We start from the raw sequence: 23,300 nt of genomic DNA, 5'->3' as shown, positions 1-23,300 counted from the left end.
GGTTGTGTCCAGGTTGTGTATCAGGTTGTGTATCAGGTTGTGTACAGGTTGTGTATCAGGTTGTGTATCAGGTTGTGTATCAGGTTGTGTACAGGTTGTGTATCAGGCTGTGTACAGGTTGTGTATCAGGTTGTGTATCAGGCTGTGTATCAGGTTGTGTATCAGGTTGTGTACAGGTTGTGTACAGGTTGTGTATCAGGCTGTGTACAGGTTGTGTACAGGTTGTGTATCAGGTTGTGTATCAGGTTGTGTCCAGGTTGTGTATCAGGTTGTGTATCAGGTTGTGTACAGGTTGTGTATCAGGTTGTGTATCAGGTTGTGTACAGGTTGTGTATCAGGCTGTGTACAGGTTGTGTATCAGGTTGTGTACAGGTTGTGTATCAGGCTGTGTACAGGTTGTGTATCAGGTTGTGTATCAGGTTGTGTATCAGGTTGTGTCCAGGTTGTGTATCAGGTTGTGTATCAGGTTGTGTACAGGTTGTGTATCAGGTTGTGTATCAGGTTGTGTACAGGTTGTGTATCAGGCTGTGTACAGGTTGTGTACAGGTTGTGTATCAGGTTGTGTATCAGGCTGTGTATCAGGTTGTGTATCAGGTTGTGTACAGGTTGTGTACAGGTTGTGTATCAGGCTGTGTACAGGTTGTGTATCAGGTTGTGTATCAGGTTGTGTACAGGTTGTGTATCAGGTTGTGTATCAGGTTGTGTATCAGGTTGTGTACAGGTTGTGTATCAGGCTGTGTACAGGTTGTGTATCAGGTTGTGTACAGGTTGTGTATCAGGCTGTGTACAGGTTGTGTATCAGGTTGTGTATCAGGCTGTGTATCAGGTTGTGTATCAGGTTGTGTACAGGTTGTGTACAGGTTGTGTATCAGGCTGTGTACAGGTTGTGTATCAGGTTGTGTATCAGGTTGTGTACAGGTTGTGTATCAGGTTGTGTACAGGTTGTGTATCAGGTTGTGTATCAGGTTGTGTATCAGGTTGTGTACAGGTTGTGTATCAGGCTGTGTACAGGTTGTGTATCAGGTTGTGTACAGGTTGTGTATCAGGCTGTGTACAGGTTGTGTATCAGGTTGTGTACAGGTTGTGTACAGGTTGTGTATCAGGCTGTGTACAGGTTGTGTATCAGGTTGTGTATCAGGTTGTGTACAGGTTGTGTATCAGGTTGTGTACAGGTTGTGTATCAGGTTGTGTATCAGGTTGTGTATCAGGTTGTGTACAGGTTGTGTATCAGGCTGTGTACAGGTTGTGTATCAGGTTGTGTATCAGGCTGTGTATCAGGTTGTGTATCAGGTTGTGTACAGGTTGTGTACAGGTTGTGTATCAGGCTGTGTACAGGTTGTGTATCAGGTTGTGTATCAGGTTGTGTACAGGTTGTGGTCCTGCAGCAGGGGAACATGGTTTAGGGTTCCAGTGTTCTCAGCTGATGGGGGTCTTTCTTTGTCTCTGTTGTTCTGGATCCTGAGGGGCCACTTATGGACCTTCTGCAGCAGGAAGCAGCGTCTGGAGACCACAGAGCTGCAGCATCCGCTGGGTCCAGGAGGAAACAAGCAGCTGGAAGCCCACCAAAGACACACAACAGCACGGGGTAATACACACAGTAACACAACCAGACACAGTAATACACTCAATAACACTGAGCACCTGCAGTTGTATTTTGTGTCTGTGTTCTTCTTTGTGTGTGTGTGTGTGTGTGTGTGTGTGTGTGTGTGTGTGTGTGTGTGTGTGTGTGTGTGTGTGTGTGTGTGTGTGTAGTACAGGTGGTCTAGTTGTGTATTGTTGTGTACAGAACCACTCTGCTGTGTGCGCTGGATAAATGGTCCCACAGGAAACACCCAGTTGTGGTGCAGCCAGATTTATGTTCCTGTTGTCACTAGTTTATCTGTTCTCCTGTTCTCTGGTTCTCCTGTTTTCTGGTTCTCCTGTTCTCTGGTTCTCCTGTTTTCTGGTTCTCCTGTTCTCTAGTTCTCCTGTTCTCTGGTTCTCCTGTCTTCTGGTTCTCCTGTTCTCTGGTTCTCCTGTTTTCTGGTTCTCCTGTTCTCTGGTTCTTCTGTTCTCAGGTTTATCTGTTTTCTGGTTCTCCTGTTCTGTGGTTCTCCTGTTCTCTCAGGTTCCATATTTACCCTTCATGTTGTGCTCTACCCGAGGTGAGGAACATGTAGTTGTGTGTTTGTTGTGTATCTGTGTGAGAAGGAAGGAGCTACTTATCTGTGTTGTTGTTCTCTGATAGATGAAGGGACCAGAACCCAGAGGTCCTGGAGGTCAGAGGTCAGATCTTCTTCGAACCTGTGGATTAAACATCGTGTTGGTTCCCTCTGGTTGTTTTGCGGCACATTTTGGTTGTTTTGCGGCACATTTTGGTTGTTTTGCGGCACATTTTGGTTGTTTTGCGTCACATTTTGGTTGTTTTGTGGCACATTTTGGTTGTTTTGTGTCACATTTTGGCAGTTCCGTGTGACATTTTGATAGTTTCACTGCGTTTTGTGTTTGTTTTGCATCACATTTTATCTCCACACTTTATCTTTCATCAGTCATTTTCTGTGTTTATGCTGTGTGACGCGTCTTACAAAAGCTGTAAAGTCTTGAAATGAACATTGTAAATGTCCACGGTGTGTTGTTTTGTGTGACATTTCAGTCATTTTGTGTTGTTTTGTGCCAGTAAAGTGTGTGTTTGTCATGCTGCAGGAAAGCCGTTGTCTGTGTGTAAACATTATCGTGTTTTTCTGATTCTTTCATGTTTTTATTTGGGACAAATGTTCTGAATACTGAGGAAAACATCTCATCTGAAGCCTCCACGTCCTACAGGTTCTCCTGAGGGTTCCTCAGTTCCAGAGGTTCTGTGTTCCGGTGTCTGGGTCCCTCTGCTGGACGGAGGGTGAAGTTCTGCTGGTGGATCCTGCGTGATGGTTGGCTGAGCTGGTCGATGCTGCAGCGATAAATGGCGGTTTGCTGCCGACCACCAGAGGAACTGTGTCATGGAAACTACACTGTATGAGAACACACAACTACACACAACCTCACACCGCCCAGCCGCTGCACGGCAACACACCCAGTACTGCACAGAATCAGACAAATAAAACCAGATTACAGCTGTAAAATAATCCAACAGGTAAAGGGATAAACTGTCAGCGAACAGGAGGATAAGTTTTAGATATGAACAGAGATCTGGTGTTGGAGCTGACAGGTGGTGTTTAACCCTCGTGTCGTCCTGCGGGTCAAATTGATCCATTTTAAAGTGTGAAAATGTGGAAAAAAATATATATTTCCACAGTGAAACTTCTGATGTCCACATTTTCAACGTTTTTGGGAAATCTTTGAACATTTTTTGGTGGAAAAAAAGAAATGTTTCTTAAGAACATTCACATAAAAATCAGCCAAATCCAGCAAATTTCACTGGATTTTGGCTGATTTTTATGTGAACGTTCTTAAAGAAAATATCAGAAATTTTCCTGATATATATGGAATCACTTTAGATATTTTTAGGATTTTTTGGGGAAGATTTTTACTCATTTCTTGAAAATATTTCCAAGAATTTTCTTGCCAAATTTGGGGGATTTTTAAAAAAAAACTTTTAAGGGAAACTTTTAAGGAATTATTGGAATTTTGTTTTGAAGGTTTTGCAAATTTTCAGAAATTTGGGGAATTTTTTTGCTGAATTTTGGGATTTTTTTTCATATTTTTTGGTGCCTGTAAATGAAGACAGCAGGAGGATTAAAAGACAGTAACTAAACTTTGTGAGTCTTCAGACTAAAGCTGAGCTGGGTTAATTACTGGTTTAATTATTTAACTAGTTTAACTGATGCTAACTAGTGGAACACAGTTACTAAGTACATTTAAGTTTTATTTTCATTTTACCTGTTTGTTTGGTTTTTATTCTTTTATATCTTTAATGTAATGATTTCACTGAAATGAAAAATACATCGCAAATAAAAAGTATTATTATTATTATTATTATTATTATTGTTAATTATTGTTATTAAGTCAGTTACTTGTATTTTACTTGAGTATTTCCATGTTTTTTGATATTTTTGATATTACTGGACATTTGTTAGATTTTTTTAAGTTGCTTGTTTGTTGTTTTGATATTTATTAAATATTTTCTGTTATTTTTTGAGTTTTTAAAATATTTTAATACCCTAAATGTTTCATACTTTGTATGTCTTTATTTGATTTTTAACATTTAAAAATATTTCTGTTATGTATTTTTTTAAATTGCTTGCTAGTTGTTTTAATATTTATTAAATATTTTCTGATATTTTTTGAGTTTTTAAAATATTTTTAATTAGACTTTATATGTTTTTATTTAATTTTTAACATTTAAAAAATATTTTTGTTATATATACATTTTTTTAGATTTCTTTATTTTTCAACTCACACACACTCAAATATGTCAAAAAGCTTTTAAAAAATCAATAAACTGACCTGATTTATGAATTAAACATCCAGTAGTTTTACTTCATTCTGCAGCTGAAGCAGTTTCCAGACTGTAATGGAGTGTTTTTACTCAGTAACTGGGAGTAACTGGTGTGTTTCTGCTGCAGAGGGTAAACTAAGTGGTGTGTTTCCAGTACAGAGAGCAGCCATCAGGGGGCGCCGTGGTCTCCCGTCCCTCAGAGATCAAACTTTCCAGAGCTGCAGCTTGAAGACATTTCAGATGTGAGACGTTGAGAGGACAGGATGGAGGAGTTGATCTGAAGCTGACAGACATCACAGCGGTAAGACGAGTTGATCAGAGCAGAAAGGGACACATTCACACCTACAGCTGATCACTTTAATGTTAGAACTGGAAAATCCTGATTATTATAATGTGCAGAAAGTCTTTTATTTCTGCTGATGAAGCAGCTTCAACTGGAAGAAACAGAATTTAACTTTTCATGCTTTTAAATATAATAATGCAAATATGAGAAGAAAACACCTTTTTAAGCGTTCACTAAATCTCATTATTAAACAGCAGCACTGGAGTTTATTTCTTCACTTCTCTACACCTGACTTACATCCGTCTATATTTAAATACTACACACGTTATTTAAATATTTCCATGTTGTTCTACGTTCTCCTTCCAGTAAACTGCAGCTCAGAGGAAATATTCTGCTTCACTGCATTTATCTGGCAGCTTTTTAATTTGTTTGACAAAGTGGATAAAAGTTTTCAAAACACGACACATTAAAATGTAAATTAGAAGGTACAAATCAAAAATGTTTTACAAACTGAAGATTAAACCACTACTTGAAAACCACAAGTTTAATATTTAAAAAAATTTTTTTTAGTTTGTTAAATATATTTTTTAAATTCAGATTTTTCAAGAAACACTTTTAGATTTTTCTCAATACTTTTTTTTTTTAGGTTTTTTATTCTTTGATATTTAAAAAAATCTGTTTATTTTAAACATCATATATATATATATATATATATATATATATATATATATATATATATATATATATATATATATATATATATATATATATATATATATATATATATATATATATATATTTAATTCCGTGATGAACCAAACAATGAAAATATAAGTTGTCTTAAGGTTAGTTTCTGCTCACGGTGACTCCCAGCTGTAGCTCGGACAAAGTGGATAAAAGTTGATGAAATACGACACAACAAAATATAAATTACAAGTTACAAATCAACCACTACTTGAAAACCACAGATTTAATATTTTAAAATATTTTAAAATATATTTTTTAGTTTTTTAAATATATTTTATATAATTTAGAATTTTAAAGAAACACTTTTACATTTTTCACAATATTTTTTAGGTTTTGTATTTTTAAAATTTAAAAAAAATATGTTGAATAATTATTTTAAAATATCATATATATTTAATTCCTTTATTTTTTAAAATAAGATTCTGTGTATGTGTGATGAAACAAACGATAAAAATATAAGTTGTTTGAAGTTAGTTTCTGCTCACTGTGACTCCAAATTTGTTTGAAATACGACACATCAAAATACAAATTAGAAGTTACAAATCAAAAATATTGAAAATATTTTTTAATATTGAAGATTAAACCACTACTTGAAAAACACAGGTTCAATATTTTAAAACATTTAAAAATATTTTTTTAGTTTTTTAAATATATTTTTAAATTCAGATTTTTAAAGAAACACTTTTAGATTTTTCACGATATTTTATAGGTTTTATATTCTTTGATATTTAAAAAAGATGTTGAATAGTTGTTTTAAAATATCATATATATATATATATATATTTATCATTAAAATTGAATTTATAATTTCAAATATAATTCTGTGTTTGTGTGATGAAACAAAGGATGAAAGTAAAAATTGTATAAAGTTAGTTTCTGCTCACGGTGACTCCCAGCTCTAGTTTTAGCGCCACATGGCGCTGGATGTTAGAAAGTTGTTTTAACAGTTAATGTTCAGTGATTTTAATTAAAGACTTCAGTTTTCTCACCTTAAATATGTTCTACAGGCAGCGTGTCTGTGTGACACAAACATTAAAGCTGAGAGACAGAATAAAGATCACGGCTCTGATTCACCGTAAACTTTTAAAACTGAACTTTAAGTCTACGTTCCTCTGAAACACTCAGACGAAATGAAGAACCAGAGTTCATTACCGACTACATGAAGAGCTGACAGTAGATCTGTGCTTCAGGCTCTCATTAGTTATTTTTAGAGCTTTATTTGTAACAGAATCATAAAGTGTTGCTGCAAACGCTGCTGTCTGAGGCTGTAAACAGGTTTTCCACTTCCTCACATCAGTCGCTTTGTCTGCTCACTGAGACAGAAGACTGAAGACGCCCCGAACATCGTTGGTTTTTATTCCCGTTTCAGCTCCGGGGATGAAGTCCGAAGTCTGCAGGACCGGAGCCTGAAACTCTTGTGCTTCTTCAGGTGATGAATCTCAGACTGATGCAGCGAGGGCTTTAGAACTGACTGGAGTTACATCTAGAAGGTCCTCCTGATCTGTTAAAGGTCCCAAACTGCTAGACTTTAGCTCTAGTCAGAGAAAGATCCACCTCTGTCAGTCTTAAGAAACATTTTAGTCACATTTTGCTTGTTTTGTGTCTCATTTTGATGGTTTTACTGCTTTTTTAGTTGTTTTGTGTTGTATTTTGGTCGTTTTGTGTCACATTGTGGTGATTTTGCGTCACATTTTGGTTGCTTTTTGTCACATTTTGGCAGTTCTGTGTGATATTTTGATAGTTTTACTGCTTTTTGTAGTTGTTTTGTGTCGTATTTTGGTCGTTTTGTGTCACATTTTGATAGTTTTCCCACTTTTTGTTGTTGTTTTGCATTACATTTTGGTGGTTTTGCATCACATTTTGGTGGTTTTATGTCACATTTTGGTGGTTTTGTGTCACATTTAGGTCTTTTTTGTTACATATTCGCAGTTCTGTGTGACATTTTGATAGTTTTACTGCTTTTGTTAGTTGTTTTGTGTCGTATTTTGGTCGTTTTGTGTCACATTTTGATAGTTTTCCCACTTTTTGTTGTTGTTTTGCATTACATTTTGGTGGTTTTGCATCACATTTTGGTGGTTTTATGTCACATTTTGGTGGTTTTGTGTCACATTTAGGTCTTTTTTGTCACATATTGGCAGTTCTGTGTGACATTTTGATAGTTTTACTGCTTTTGTTAGTTGTTTTGTGTTGTATTTTGGTCGTTTTGTGTCACATTTTGGTGGTTTTGTGTGACATTTCAGTTACTTTGTCTTTATGTGGTTATGTTGTGTGATGTGTCTTGTTTTCCATCTTTACATACATTTTACAAAAGCTGCAAAGTCTTGGAATTAACATTTTAAGTGTCCAGTGTGTTTTTTTTTGTTGTGTTTGTCTTGCTGCAGTAAAGCTGTTGTCTGTGTGTAAACATTATGATGTTTTTCCTGATTCGTTCATGCTTTATTGGGGGACAAAGATTCTAAATATTGAGGAGAACGTCTGCGCTAAATCCAGCTTATTTACTGCCACCCTGTGTAAACTTATGAGACTGTACGTTCATTAATATGTCCAAACAGATAAAGAAATTAAATGAAGAATATATTAAATATTGTTGAAGGGATGCGTGGGCTTTGACTTACTATATTATTATTTTAAACATTACAGGAGGTTAGAGCGGTGCAGAATGGGCTGCACATGCAGTGGACAGAAACAGATCAACGGTGGAACTTTCTACAAAGTAAAATCCAACTCTGAGGCTTCAAACCACATAGTAAGTAGATTATATAAACTAACTGTGATCTGGGATGAGTTCTGTCTTATTTTAACATTTTTATTGAACTGTTTCTGATGTTTTTCAGGCTCGAAGTGGAAACACCTACACAGATCATGGTAATCAGTAAAACTCTGTGCTGTGAAGTAACCGGCCTGTTTGTGCTGTAAACTGCAGCATTTAGCGATTAAATCTGAGCTGAGTTTCCTCTGCTCTCTCATGGGGATAAGATAACACAAGAAAGTCATTTTAATATCAGCGACAGCTAAACACAGAAAACTGCTTCCTTAGAACGGCAGAAATAATGAACAAGAAAGTTCCACGTAAAATTATCTATAACCTGAAAATACGAGGAAGTTTTAGTTGTTTAGACGTAAAGTATGAAGTTGATTTCATCAGCTTCTGTCACTCGAACTGTTTATTATAACTTTTAAGATTAACCAACAACAAGACATTTCAAGTGGAACAAACTAAATCCTCCCTGAGACGTAAACTGACCAGTAAAACCAACAACCTTCAAGTGTCTTATTAAGATCATTTTTAATTTTGTGCAACGATAATGATAAAAGTTGCTTCAACCACACATCCCATTGAAAGAACTTCTCTTTTTTAAGGCAGGAATAGTTCAACTTAGTGTTGAACTGTGTAATTTTCTAAGACAACTTGGTAGGAGCTTCAATAGAAATCCTCTCAGAGAGGTGAAACGTCTTCAAGAACCTACCAGAGAAGTCCAGCTGGTTTCTACTGACCCTAAACCCGAACCTACTAGAGAACTCCAGCAGAAAAATAGTCCAAAATAGCTTATAAATCTCTCAAATCATCATAAACACGTCCAAAATCAGTTGAATATTGTCCAAAATTACTCTAAAAATGTCCAAAAATGACAAAATCGTCCCAAGTATCACTGAAAATGTGTCCAAAGTAATAAAACCCTGTGGCCATAAGTAAATATTGACACAGAATTTGTCCAAAATGACAAAATGAATAAATTCCAAGCTGATCTATAATCATCCAAAACTACTTAGTCAAATAAACATGCTGAAGATTACTTGGAATTTGTCCAAAGTGACTCAGAATTTGCGCCAAATTTTTCAACAAATGTCTTAAAATGACAAAATATCAATTAAATTTTGATGTCACCTCTCCTTTCACCTCTCTGTGAGGTGGAACTTCAAGAACCTACCAGAGAAATCCAGTTGGATTCGACTTAAGCTCCTATGATCACCTGGATGACTGAGAATCTACACAGACACAACTTGCATTTCTATTAACCCTCCTGTTGTCTTCATTTAGGGGCACCAAAAAATATTGTTTTCTTGTCTGAAAAAAATCCAAAAATTCAGCCAAAAAAAGTCCCCAAATTTCTGAAAATTTGAAAACCTTCAAGAAGAAAACTCCAATAATTCCTTAAAAGTTTCCCTTAAACGTTTTATTTTAAAAATCCCACAAATTTGGCAAGAAAATTCTTGTAAATATTTTCAAAAAATGAGTAAAAATCTTCCAAAAAAATCCTAAAAATATCTAAAGTGAATCCATATATATCAGTAAAACTTCTAATATTTTCTTTAAGAACATTCACATAAAAATCAACCAAAATCCAGTGAAATTTGCTGGATTTTGGTTGATTTTTTTGTGAATGTTCGAAACATTTTTTTAACATTTCTTTTTTTCCTAAAAAATATTGAAAATGTGGACATCAGAAGTTTCACTGTGAAAATATATATATATATATATATATATATATATATATATATATATATATATATATATGTATACTTTTTTCCCCCACATTTTCAAACTTTGAACCGAGTCAATTTGACCTGCAGGACGACACCAGGGTTAAACAGTACGACATCAGATAATGCTCAGAATGTTTCTTATTTTAATATCAGGTCATTAACATTAACATGGAGGTCCTTAACAGCTACAGAAGTCTTTGTCATGGTGCCCGTTGCTAGCTAGACCTCAGCTACACTAACATCATCATCCAAAACTATCAACTGAAATAACGACATGGAAACTACTCATTTAACTATTTGTATTTGAACATTAACTCTCCTGTAGTCTGAATAATACCTCTGATGAACTCCGTCTGATCAGATTATACATTAAAAATCGATTAAAAACAGTGAGTCCTACAGGAAAACATCTGAACTACATTTAATAAGTCCTGGATGTGTGTTTGCAGGAGCTGCTCAGACAAAGTTCAGTAAACTAGAAAACCTTTGAACAGCTCTGACTGAACTGGTTGGTTATAGACCTGATATTTAAGGAATCCCTTTTATTATTAGACTCTCAAAGTCCCGACATAAAACACTCAAACATTTAAATGAAGGCAGCAGGTTGGAAAACTTCAGGTACATTCAGTCTTTTAGTTCACCTGAGTTAGGAGGATGAGGTTATGGAGCATAGTAATAGTTCTTTAACCCTCGTGTCGTCCTGCGGGTCAAATTAACACATTTTAAAGTTTGAAACTGTGGGAAAAAATCTATTTTCACAGTGAAACTTCTGATGTCCACATTTTCAACATTTTTGTGAAATTTTTGAACATTTTTTGGTGGAAAAAAAGAAACGTTAAAAATGTTTCTTAAGAACATTCACATAAAAATCAATCAAAATCCAGCGAATTTCACTGGATTTTGGTTGATTTTTATGTGAATGTTCTTAAAGAAAATATTAGAAGTTTTACTGATATATATGGAATCACTTTAGATATTTTTAGGATTTTTTTTGAAGATTTTTACTCATTTTTAAAAATATATTCAAGAATTTTCTTGCCAAATTTGGGGGATTTTTTTTTAAAATAAAACTTTTAAGGGAAACTTTTAAGGAATTATTGGAATTTTCTTCCTGAAGGTTTTGCAAATTTTCAGAAATTTGGGGATTTTTCTGCAGAATTTTTGAATTTTTTTTCAGACAAGAAAATAATATTTTTTGGTGTCAGTAAATGAGGACAACAGGAGGGTTAATCAGTATTAGAACACTCTGATGCTGTAGTTTATAGGAAGTAGTTTGTCCATGAGGACGTCTGCTGGTTCTAATTTCTTCTGTTTCTGGTCCAGAAGACGTCGTGTTCGTGGCTCAACACGACTTCAAGGCGACCAACGACTCCGACCTGCCGTTCAGGAAAGGAGACCGACTCAAAGTCCTGCAGGAGTGAGTTTAGGTCTGCAGCATTTTCAGCAGGAAAACAAATCATTCAAGAAATAAAAACCGTGTTTGTGCCGCGTAGGAATGGAGAGTGGTGGTTGGCTAAATCCCTGGTCAGCGGACAGGAAGGATTCATTCCGTCCAACTATGTGGCCCGAGCAGATACTCTGGAGGTGGAGAAGTAAGAACACACCATTACCTCACCTGTCCACAGGTTACCTGCTGAGATGTTTAACCCTCCTGCTGTCTTCATTTATAGGCACCAAAAAATATTGTTTCCTTGTCTGAAAAAAAATCCAAAAATTCAGCAAAAAAATTCCCCAAATTTCTGAAAATTTGCAAAACCTTCAGAAAATTTCAATAATTCCTTAAAAGTTTCCCTTAAAAGTTTTATTTATAAAAAAAAAAAATAAAAAAAATTTGGCAAGAAAATTCTTGTAAATATTTTTAAAAAATGAGTAAAAATCTTCCAAAAAAATCCTAAAAATATCTAAAGTGATTCCATTTATATCAGTAAAACTTCTATTATTTTCTTTAAGAACATTCACATAAAAATCAACCAAAATCCAGTGAAATTCGCTGGATTTTGGTAGATTTTTATGTGAATGTTCTTAAGAAACATTTTTAACATTTCTTTATTTCCACCAAAAAATGTTCAAAAATTTCACAAAAATGTTGAAAATGTGGACATCAGAAGTTTCACTGTGAAAATATATTTTTCCCACATTTTCAAACTTTAAATCGGGTTAATTTGACCCGCAGGATGACACGAGGGTTAATAAAGTTAACTCACCTGTCCACAAGTTACCTGCTGAAGTTTTTAATAGAGTTAACTCACCTGTCCACCAGGTACTGAGATGTTTAATCCAGTGTCTCCTGCAGGTGGTTCTTCAAAGATCTGAGCAGGAGAGAAACCGAGCGGTTGCTGATGGTTCCTGGAAACAAACCCGGAGCTTTTCTCATCCGAGAGAGTGAAACCTGTAAAGGTGAAGATGATCAGCTGACTGTAGAACCAATCAGAACCTCCGAGATTCTGCTTCTAAACAGTCTCTAATCTGATTTATCTGCTCAGGTTCCTTCTCGCTGTCCATCAGAGACACCGGAGATGATGAAGGAGATGTGGTGAAACACTACAAGATCCGCTGTCTGGATAAAGGAGGTTACTACATCTCACCTTCCAACACCTTCAGCACCCTGCAGGAGCTGGTCAGATACTACAGCCGTGAGTTCTTTATTTATTATATTTATTTTATTTTAGAGCTGCATCATTTAACAGGCAGGTCCATGTGGAGGTTCAGATGGAGGTTCAGATGGAGGTCCATGTGGAGGTCCATGTGGAGGTTCAGGTGGAGGTTCAGATGGAGGTCCATGTGGAGGTTCAGATGGAGGTTCAGATGGAGGTTCAGATGGAGGTCCATGTGGAGGTTCAGATGGAGGTTCAAGTGGAGGTTTAGGTGGAGGTTCAGGTGGAGGTCCATATGGAGGTTCAGATGGAGGTTCAGGTGGAGGTTCAGGTGGAGGTTCAGGTGGAGGTCCATGTGGAGGTTCAGATGGAGGTTCAGGTGGAGGTTCAGGTGGAGGTCCATGTGGAGGTTCAGATGGAGGTTCAGGTGGAGGTCCATGTGGAGGTTCAGGTGGAGGTTCAGGTGGAGGTCCATGTGGAGGTTCAGATGGAGGTTCAGGTGGAGGTCCATGTGGAGGTTCAGATGGAGGTTCAGGTGGAGGTTCAGATGGAGGTTCAGGTGGAGGTTCAGGTGGAGGTTCAGGTGGAGGTCCATGTGGAGGTTCAGATGGAGGTCCATGTGGAGGTTCAGATGGAGGTTTAGGTGGAGGTTCAGATGGAGGTTCAGGTGGAGGTTCAGATGGAGGTCCACGTGGAGGTTCAGATGGAGGTTTAGGTGGAGGGTCAGGTGGAGGTTCAGGTGGAGGTTCAGATGGAGGTCCATGTGGAGGTTCAGATGGAGGTTTAGGTGGAGGGTCAGGTGGAGGTTCAGGTGGAGGTTTAGGCACTAAAACTGAAACTAACTTTTCACTGTTGATCATTATGTGGATTAGTAAGTCTATAAAACGAAATGATTTCTGTCTTATTTCTGTTGAAGCACAAAAAACTCCAACTGAACGTCACATGAAACCGTTTTGACAGAAGTTCAGGATTCATCCAGAACCTCCTGTTTGGGTTTAAACTGGAACTTTTTATATTGACTTTGGTTTGAAGAAGGTTTAGTCAAAAGCTGAAATCATTGATCATCTTCTGGATGAACCAATCAGCTGTTTGGTCTAAAACGTGATGAAATGTTCAAAATGTGGATCGGAGTTTCCTCAACTGTCTGGTTTAGTCCAAAGATCTCCAAAATCATCCAAAATGACCAATAGATTGTCTAAAACACCTCAAAATTAGTTTTAAATGACATTTCTTTGCTTGTTTTCATTGCTTAATTGGAAAAAAACTACAGAAAAACACCACAAAGAGACAAAATGGTTCCAAAGATGGATGGAAAATGACAAAAAAAGACACAAAAAAAGAAAAATGAGACAAAAATTGACAAAGATGACACAAAATGTAAGACCCAGAGCAGCATTTTTAACTTCTGTCTCAATTTCAATCTAAAGTCCTGCAGCTCCGAGGAACCAGAACATCATGAAGAAGGAGAGAGAACTCAGATGTCTTCTGGCTGTAGCTAGAGTGATGCAAACCAGAGAAAAACTGAATATTTTTTTAGGGTTAGGGTTGCTGGACTTTAATCTGAGGATCCGTCGGTTTCACATTAAAAGTCGACCATGAAGTTCTAGAGAACCTTTTTCTAACGCTCCACTTCTCTAAACTCTTTAATTTTCATGTTTTAATGAAAAGCCAGACTTTGTTTTCACACCTCGTCTGGACTAAAAGTCCTCCTGATCAGTAGTTAGAACCGGTTGGACTCAGATCGTCTCTCTGCTGTGAATCAGGCTGAACTACTGACTGTTTCCTGTTTGGTTTCCACTCGTGTGATGAGAAACCTGAAAGATCAGAGACCAGATCTTCAGAGTGACATCAACTCAGAGACACCAACAGAGAAGCTTTCAAGATTATTTAAGGAAACAAGACCTTCTCTGTTTCCGTCACCAAGTTTATCTCAACTGCAGCTGGAAATAATGAAGTTTGTTCCTCAGAGCTTCAATTAAAGCAGCTGGACTGGAGTCTCTTCAAGATGTTCCAACTCCATCCCAGAAGATCTTTAGTTTAGAGAAGAATGGACCTCAAAGAACTCTGAGCAAATGCTTCTCAATTGCGAGTTCCATGTTTGCCTCAATGTTCTGAAAGTTTCTCCTTTTTGTTTAGGAACATCTGTAATATTATCTCAGATTTGTTTCATGTTTGTGAGTTTAAAAAAATACAACAACAATAGTAACAATGAGTTTCTCTGCAGTAAAGGGTAAAGAACTCCCTGAAGTTCTCAAGGTTCTTCTATCTCTCAGTGTGGTCTGCGACAGTGAGGTTCTGGCTTCTCAGACAGTAAAGTTCTGGGTTCTCTGACAGTAAAGTTGTAGGTTTTTTGATGGTAAGGTTCTGGATTCTTTGATGCTAAGGTTCTGTGTTCTCTAACAGTGAGCTTCTGGGTTCTCCGACAGTAAGGTTCTGGGTTTTCTGACGGTAAGGTTCTGTGTTCTCTGATGGTAAGGTTCTGGGTTCTCAGACAGTAAGGTTATGTGTTCTCTAACAGTAAGGTTCTGGGTTCTCAGACAGTAAGGTTCTGTGTTCTCTAACAGTAAGGTTCTGGGTTCTCTGACAGTAAGGTTCTGTGTTCTCTGACAGTAATGTTCTGGGTTCTCTGACAGTAAAGTTCTGTGTTCTCTGACAGTAATGTTCTGTGTCCTCTGACGGTAAGGTTCTGTGTTCTTAGACAGTAAGGTTCTGGGTTCTCTGACAGTAAGGTTCTGTGTTCTGTGACCGTAATGTTCGGGGTTCTTAGACAGTAAGGTTCTGGATTCTCTGACAGTAAGGTTCTGTGTTCTCCGACGGTAAGGTTCTGTGTTCTGTGACCATAATGTTCGGGGTTCTTAGACAGTAAGATTCTGTGTTCTCCGACGATAAGGTTCTGTGTTCTCTGACGGTAAGGTTCTGTGTTGTCCGACGGTAAGGTTCTGTGTTCTCCGACGGTAAGGTTCTGTGTTCTTCGTGTTCTCCAGGAACCGCAGACGGTCTGTGCCAGCGGCTCTACGCTCCCTGTAAACCCAGAGCTCCTCAGCAGCCGTGGGCTCATGACGAGTGGGAGATTCCCAGAGAGACGCTGAAGATGGTGAAGAAGCTGGGAGCCGGTCAGTTCGGAGAGGTCTGGATGGGTAAGTTCTACCAGAGACGTTCTACACATCCAGATAGCAGAGCTTCAGGTCCGGTTCTCCACCGCAGGTTACTACAAGAACAACCAGAAAGTGGCCATAAAAACCCTGAAGGAGGGAACCATGGAGCCCGAGGCCTTCCTGCAGGAGGCCAACCTGATGAAGCAGCTGCAACACCAGCGCCTCGTACGGCTGCATGCCGTCGTCACCAAGGAACCCATCCTCATCGTCACCGAGTTCATGGTCAACGGTAAGAGATGCAGAGACACAAAGATACAAAGACACAAAATACAGAGAGACAGAGGGGATTAAACTGAAAAACATCCTCATCGTCACTGAGTTCATGGTCAACGGTAAGAGATGCAGAGACACAAAGATACAAAGACACAAAATACAGAGAGACAGAGGGGATTAAACTGAAAAACATCCTCATCGTCACCGAGTTTATGGTCAACGGTAAGAGATGCAGAGACGCAGAGATACAAATACTCAAAGAAAAAAAGACTCAATGATACAAAGACTCAAAGATACAAAGACACAAAATACAGAGAGACAGAGGGGATTAAACTGAAAAACATCCTCATCGTCGCCGAGTTTATGGTCAACGGTAAGAGATGCAGAGACGCAAAGATACAAAGACTCAAAGACTCAAAGAAACAAAGACTCAAAGATACAAAGACACAAAATGCAGAGAGACAAAAGGAGCAAAACTGACAAACATCTTCATCGTCACCGAGTTCATGGTCAACGGTAAGAGATGCAGAGACTCAAAGATACAAAGACTCAAAGATACAAAGAGAAAGAGATACAAAAATTCAAAGACAGGATTGAACTGACGAACATCATTATCGTCACCAGGTTCATGGTCAACGGTAAGAGACTAAAAGATACCAGACTCAAAGACACAAAGCTGCAAAGGTACAAATTCAGAAATTCAGGAGGGAGATAATCGACCAACGTTCTCATCACAGGTTCTTCCTTAATGACATCAGTTGAGAAAACAAAAAAAAATGTCAGTTTTAAGGGAACATCTGTGTCGGAATAAGAAAAACATTCTGATTTGCAGCAATAGAAACAGAAATCCTCTGAATTACAAACGCTGGAATGAAGAATAAATTAGTGTTAGTAAAAATCTGTCATCTACAGTTTGTCCTGTACTTGTTTTTTACAGTCAATGTGTAAATTAACACGTTTTCCTGTTATTTCATTGGTTATTATCTGTAATTTCACAAAAAAGAGAAAATCTGGAAGCAGAAGAACTTTCAATCCCTGATCTATATCATGTTTCGATCAAATAACTTCAAATATCTGCAAAATAATTTTGTTATTATTATTATTATTATTATTTAGTTATTTATTTTTAATTTAACAGAGCCAACAAAAGTCGTAAAAACAAACAAACAAACAAAACTTTTAGGTTGCTGCTGGGAGTTTGTTGTTTTGAGGATTTAGCAGCGTGTAGCCTCCATGTCCGGAGCTAACGGAGGGTAAAGGTGTTTTAAAGCAGCTTTTACCTGAAGTCTGCGTCCGCTGAGTCAGAGCAGAATCACGTCATCAGAAAAACTGATCAGATGGAAAATCAGTTGGAAACTTTCATCATCTGTGTTTTTAATCACTTCTAAAGTGGGTATTTATCTCAGTTTTTAAATAAAAATGACTCATTAATTTAATTTCCCATCTGTGTGGTTGAACTGGAGTTCTCCAAACGTTTACGTCAGAATTATATTTTCGTTCCTCGGCGTCGTCAGGCTGCATTTGTTGGATCATTTGCATATTTAGCAGATTGAATGAAGCTAATGGAAACCGAGTTCCTCCAGTGTTTAAATAAAATACACCACTGTTCTAAAGTCTGGGGTCATCCAGACAGTTTCACACTTTTATTCATGTGCTAACATAACTGTACAAGGGTTTTCTAATCATCAATGAGTCTTTCAACACCATTAGCTAACACAATGTAGCATTAGAACACAGGAGTGATGGTTGCTGGAAATGTTCCTCTGTACCCCTATGGAGATATTCCATTAAAAATCAGCTGTTTCCAGCTACAACAGTCATTTACCACATTAACAATGTCTAAACTGGATTTATCATTCATTTCATGGAATAAACTGATTTTATTTCAACAATAAGGATGTTTCTAAGTGACTCTAGACTTTTAGATGGTAGAGTAAATATCATGAAACTTCACCAGAACGTCCTCCTGGAGCTAAAAAGATCCAGTTCTGCTAAAAGTCTGTTTTAACTTTAAAATGTCTCAGATGTTGACCCAGAACCTCCACAGTGTGGTTGATAACAGCTACAGGTGGTTAAACTGAGGATTAGAAACGCTGCACATTCATCATTTCTATAAAACAGAGAATATTCAACAAGTCTGGGTTCACAGCAGCAGCAGCAGGCAGAAATATAAAAACTAAAACCTCTGATGTCACTTCCTGTTATTCATGTCTTTAATATTTACAGACGTCATATTAGTGTAGCTGAACTTTATTTATTATAAGGTGATTAATGTCCTGATCAGTGAATATTATTTATTATAAGGTGTCCTGATCGAGCTGCTGTTTTCTGACCTCAGGGTGTCTGCTGGACTTCTTAAAAACAGACGAAGGAAAGAAGCTGAAGCTGAACAAGCTGATCGACATGTCGGCTCAGGTACAGACTCACCTCTTCATTAAAATAAACTTTATTAACGCTTTACAGGCACTAGAAATAGAGTTTAACATCAAAGACACACTACAGAGTCAGCAGAAATAACAGAATAGATATATGTGAATATAAAGGATGTATTAGTAATATTTACTGTATGTAGTTCAGATGTATACAGTCTGTATATAAATAGAACTAACTGTCGGTAAAATGAATGTGCTGATAAATAACGATATAAAGATAAATAAATATAAAGTCAGTATAAAGTGGATCTACTCTGATGTTTTCATTCACTGATAAAGTTAAATTTTTCCTCCTTTGAGATTCTTTTACTTTCACTTTGTTTTTTAAAACATAAAAAAAATATTTAGTCCTCAGATTTTACCTCCTGTTAGAAACACTCAGAGTATTTATACACAGCTGTACTGCAGTAACTCATATTCGTACTACAGTAATTCAGAGCTGTACTACAATATCTGCTAGTCATACTGCAGTATAGTGATAGTCGTACTGCAGTACAACTATCACAGTACTGCAGTACATATATCACTGTACTGCAGTGATATATGTACTGCAGTACAGTGATATATGTACTGCAGTACTGCTGGTACTGTGTGTGACAGGAAGCTGGTCTCGGTGGTTTGTGGTGGAGTTCAGACTTTACAGTTTTTTCTGCCTCCATTATTAACATCCGGACAGGAAGCTGCACTTTTTCCATCCACAGTTTCATCAACTCACGCTGCTGCCTCTCACTTTAGAAGAACTATATGATAACTAGAATCAGGACTAGGACCAGGACCAGGACCAGGACCAGAAGAACTCTATGATAACTAGACCCAGAACCAGAACCATGCTGCTGTTTATCTGACAGGCTGAAGTCGGTTGTTTCTGTGTTGTTTTCTAACCTTTTCCTCAGCAGTAGAAGCTAGATATTTAGCTGCTGTTACTGCTGACCAAGAGGACAAACTGACTGATGGAAAACAGTCCAAAGAATTAGTCTGATCCTGATAATATGAGCTGGAGGGAGACGTTCAATCAAGAAAGATGGACAATAGAAGAGAGGACACAGCTTTGCTCTACACATTCTGTAGGAAAACTGTTGGATGATGGAAACGACAAAAATGAGACACAAAACTACAGAAATGTCATCAGCAGGTTCTGCTAACATGTTGTGGGAAATGTTCCATGAATAATAATAATTATTTAAAATATTATGTTGATTAAAAAATGTTCCCACAGTTACAGAGACATCAATGAAAAAATAAAAACAGAAAAGTAGATTTAAATGAGATTCTAACTGTTTTATCAGAGATCCAGTTTGGTCATCAGGGGGGAGGACAAGAGAAAAACAGAATTTTAGGGGAACTCCAGACTTATTTGGGACTTAAAATATTTTAAAACATTGTTTTCTCCTAGTTTTTATAGATTTGGTCTCAGAACAAGAACATTCATACACTACTGATGTTTTAGGATTTAATCCATGGATTATTGGATGATAAATGTCCTTATGTGACACTGAGGAGAACTGATGCAGTGAAGCTGAACCACAGATGAACAGATGAATGATTAATTAATGAATAGTGATTAATTAATGAACAGTGATTAATCCTCCAGGTGGCAGAGGGAATGGCCTACATTGAGAAGAAGAACTACATCCACAGAGACCTGAGAGCAGCAAACATCCTGGTCAGCGACACGCTGAGCTGTAAGGTCGCTGACTTTGGCCTCGCCAGGATCATCGAGTCCGAGTACACGGCTCAGGAAGGTCCCTGATTAGTATTATTGTTATTATTATTATTATTATTATTATTATTATTATTATTATTATTATTATTATTATTATTATTATTATTATTATTATTATTATTATTATTATTATTATTATTATTTGTTATTATTATTATTATTATTATTATTCAGTTTATATTATTTATTATTCAATTTATGTCATCATTATTACATTATTTATTATTCAGTTTATACTATTCATTATTCTTATAATCTGCTGTGGACATTTCACCTTTGAGCCATTTAAATATTATAAATTCTATTATATAAATATATAGATATATTTGTATATCTATATCTATAATATAGAAGAATTCTGCTGCTAAGAACTAAACTTATCATTATTTTAATGTTTTCGGTCATAAAGGAACGATGTTTGTTTTTGGGTCCAAAGGATCCAATATGAGGTTTGATCAGTATTACGTGTTCTGTTGCTATGGTAACCGGCGGTATGGCTGCCGTCAATCTGGTAAACTGCAGTAAAAATGGAGAAACGTTTATTAGAGCTGTTTTATTCATGCAGAATTAAAATGTAGAATCCTGCCAGAATAAAGAAGCAGCTGGACGTTTGTTCTGTTAAAACGGCATCAGAAAAAAACTGAATAACTGATGAAAATCTGTCAGAAAATACATTTATTAAAAAAACTGCTGAAAACTGTCAAGAAAATAACTGCAGATTTCTGTAAACTGATGATTTTATCTGATTTAAATCCAGTGTTTTACTAACATTTAGGTTTTACTGGGTTCTCTCTGGTTCTGTGGTTCCAGGAGCGAAGTTCCCCATCAAGTGGACCGCCCCGGAGGCCATCAACTTCGGAACCTTCAGCATCAAATCAGACGTCTGGTCCTTCGGGATCCTGCTGACAGAGATGGTGACGTACGGACGGATCCCGTATCCAGGTAGAACCTCCGGGTGTCGGACCGAGCAGGAGAACGTTCCTTCAAAACCACTAAACCCATGTCTCATGTTCCTCACAGGTATGACCAACCCGGACGTGATCCGCTGTCTGGACCGGTTCTACCGGATGCCGTGTCCCGACGGCTGTCCTCAGGAGCTCTACGACGTCATGATGATGTGCTGGAGGCAGAAACCCGAAGACCGGCCCACCTTCGAGTTCCTGCAGAACCTCCTCAACGACTTCTTCATCGCCACTGAGGGCCAGTACGAGATGCAGCCCTGATAGCAGAACCTCAACAGAACCCAAGGACAGAACTTGAATAAAACCAGGAAACAGAACCTAAACCCAGAACCTGATTACAGAACCTAAAGACAGAACCTGATCACACAACCCAAACAGAACACAAGGACAGTACCTAAACAGCAAACCTGATCACAGAATTCGATCACAGAACCTGAACACAGAACCCGAAGACCGGCCCACCTTTGAGTTCCTGCAGAACCTTCTGAACGACTTCTTCATCGCCACCAGGGCCATGCAGCCCTGACAGTAGAACCTGAAAAGAACTTAAACACAGAACATGGACACAAATCCTGAACAGAACCAGGAAACAGAACCATAACAGGTTCTTCTAAACTGGAGCTGTTCCTGATGGAACCAGACAATGAGGACCGTTAGAACCAACAGAACGTTTAAAGGGAGCTCCGGTTCTGTTTAAACGGGTTCTGTTGGACCGAGATGAGCAGCCTGAGACTGAAAGCAGTTTTTTGCACTTTTTCTGTTTCGTCAATCAGCTGATCTGTAAAAGAAGCTTTAAGAGAAAATATTTCTGCATTTATGTTTTTATAAATAAAATATTCACGTTATTATTTACAGCTTTGGTTCTTTCTTTAAATATAAATAATAAATCAGACGTTAAGAACATTTAATGTTTAGACTTTTACATTTATAAAGAGAATAAATAATTACAGTTAACAGTAAAGTAGTGAAATAAAGGTTCAGATTGTTGAAGATAAATATGTTAAATAAAATCTGTTCATGTCTAATTTATTAAAAATCAGTGGAGAAAATAAAGGTCTTTAGTTTTATTTTAAACACGGATTAAATCTGAGTCCAGCAGCAGAATGATTAGACTCCAGATCTGAGTAAAAACATCTGATGGATTTAATTCTGGAACATTCAGAGACTAAATAATAATAAACTAGATTTAGTGTTTCAGGATTATTATTAGACCTGATTTAAACTGTGAAAACAAACAGGAAGCTCTAACAGCCGTCTGAAGGAGAGTTTATCTGAACTATCAGAGGAAGAACTGGACAGAGAAGAGTTAAAGCTGCTGCTATTTCCTGAACAGAGATCAGAGATAAAGAGCCTGAGGAACCGAAGGAACGGAAGGAGTTACTGCCAGGAACCTGCTGATAAACAAACTCTAAATTCCTGCTGCTTAAAGCTTCCATGTTGTTCCTCTTCTAGTCTCAGACATGATTCATTCCCGACTCCATAATCCTGGTTTTATTTTAACTGTTTCTGTAGCTTTAGCCCCCCCCTTCAGGAAGAAGACCCTCTCTGTCTGACTTTCTATCTTCTTTCTCTCTGAGGATCATTTTCCAGTAAATCAGTGTGAATGTTTTTAACTGTTGAGGTGAAAAATCAGTGTTTAAATGAAGCTACTTCTGGTTAGCATGTTAGCATGTGGTGTGTTTCATCCTCGTTCTGCTGCCTGACAACAGAAACATCTGGACATGAGAGCAGATTTACTGGAGTTCAGGTGGACAAGAATTTTCAGCAAATGAGTTTAATGCGCTCAGAGAGCAGGAGAGAAGCTAACAGATGCTATCAGAAGCTAACATTCTAACAGCTGGATTAAAATATAGTATAATGAGCACAGAAAGCAGAAGCTAACAGATGCTAACAGATGGAAACATGCTATCAGAAGCTAACAGATGCTAACAGCTGGATTAAAATATAGTTTAATGAGCACAGAAAGCAGAAGCTAACAGAAGCTAACAGATGCTAACAGAAGCTAACAAATGTAACAGAAGCTAACAGAAGCTGACAGATGCTAACAGAAGCTGACAGATGCTAACAGAAGCTAACAGAAGCTGACAGATGCTAACAGAAGCTGACAGATGCTAACACAAGCTAACAGAAGCTAACACAAGCTAACAGAAGCTGACAGATGCTAACACAAGCTGACAGATGCTAACACAAGCTAACACAAGCTAACACAAGCTGACAGATGCTAACAGGAGCTAACAGTTGCAAACACAAGCTAACAGAAGCTGACAGATGCTAAAAGGAGCTAACAAAAGCTAA

The 23,300-nt window shown here is 37.4% G+C and overlaps 1 protein-coding gene across 7 annotated transcripts; it reads left to right on the top strand.

Moving 5' to 3' along the window:
• Positions 1–1,240: 1,240 nt before the first annotated feature.
• Positions 1,241–21,859, top strand: blk (BLK proto-oncogene, Src family tyrosine kinase). Of its 7 annotated transcripts, none has more exons than XM_035943001.2 (18): positions 1,241–1,585; positions 2,108–2,144; positions 2,228–2,265; positions 2,803–2,986; positions 4,566–4,712; positions 6,739–6,870; positions 8,082–8,187; positions 8,276–8,306; positions 11,250–11,343; positions 11,420–11,518; positions 12,220–12,323; positions 12,410–12,559; positions 15,505–15,657; positions 15,725–15,904; positions 18,227–18,303; positions 19,912–20,062; positions 20,854–20,985; positions 21,064–21,859. In XM_035943001.2, the coding sequence occupies exons 7-18, from the start codon at positions 8,101–8,103 to the stop codon at positions 21,264–21,266; spliced, it is 1,461 nt and encodes a 486-aa protein (XP_035798894.1). In that variant the 5' UTR covers positions 1,241–1,585; positions 2,108–2,144; positions 2,228–2,265; positions 2,803–2,986; positions 4,566–4,712; positions 6,739–6,870; positions 8,082–8,100; the 3' UTR covers positions 21,267–21,859. The 7 variants fall into 7 exon arrangements, with proteins under 7 accessions (XP_035798894.1, XP_035798895.1, XP_035798897.1 ...); XM_035943002.2 differs by having other exon boundaries at positions 2,228–2,301; positions 4,571–4,712; XM_035943004.2 differs by having other exon boundaries at positions 2,228–2,301; positions 6,811–6,870.
• The last annotated feature ends 1,441 nt before the right edge of the window (positions 21,860–23,300 follow it).

Source organism: Amphiprion ocellaris, chromosome 12, assembly GCF_022539595.1.
Source record: "Amphiprion ocellaris isolate individual 3 ecotype Okinawa chromosome 12, ASM2253959v1, whole genome shotgun sequence".
Classification (NCBI taxonomy): domain Eukaryota; kingdom Metazoa; phylum Chordata; class Actinopteri; family Pomacentridae; genus Amphiprion; species Amphiprion ocellaris.
This window is presented reverse-complemented; position numbering and strand designations above follow the sequence as displayed.

Coding starts and splice junctions, on each gene's coding strand:
- blk (XM_035943003.2), top strand. CDS start 8,101: ATGGGCTGCACATGCAGTGGACAGAAACAGATCAACGGTGGAACTTTC. Junction 18,304..19,911: donor TGATCGACATGTCGGCTCAG/GTACAGACTCAC, acceptor TTAATCCTCCAG/GTGGCAGAGGGAATGGCCTA. Junction 20,986..21,063: donor CGGACGGATCCCGTATCCAG/GTAGAACCTCCG, acceptor TGTTCCTCACAG/GTATGACCAACCCGGACGTG.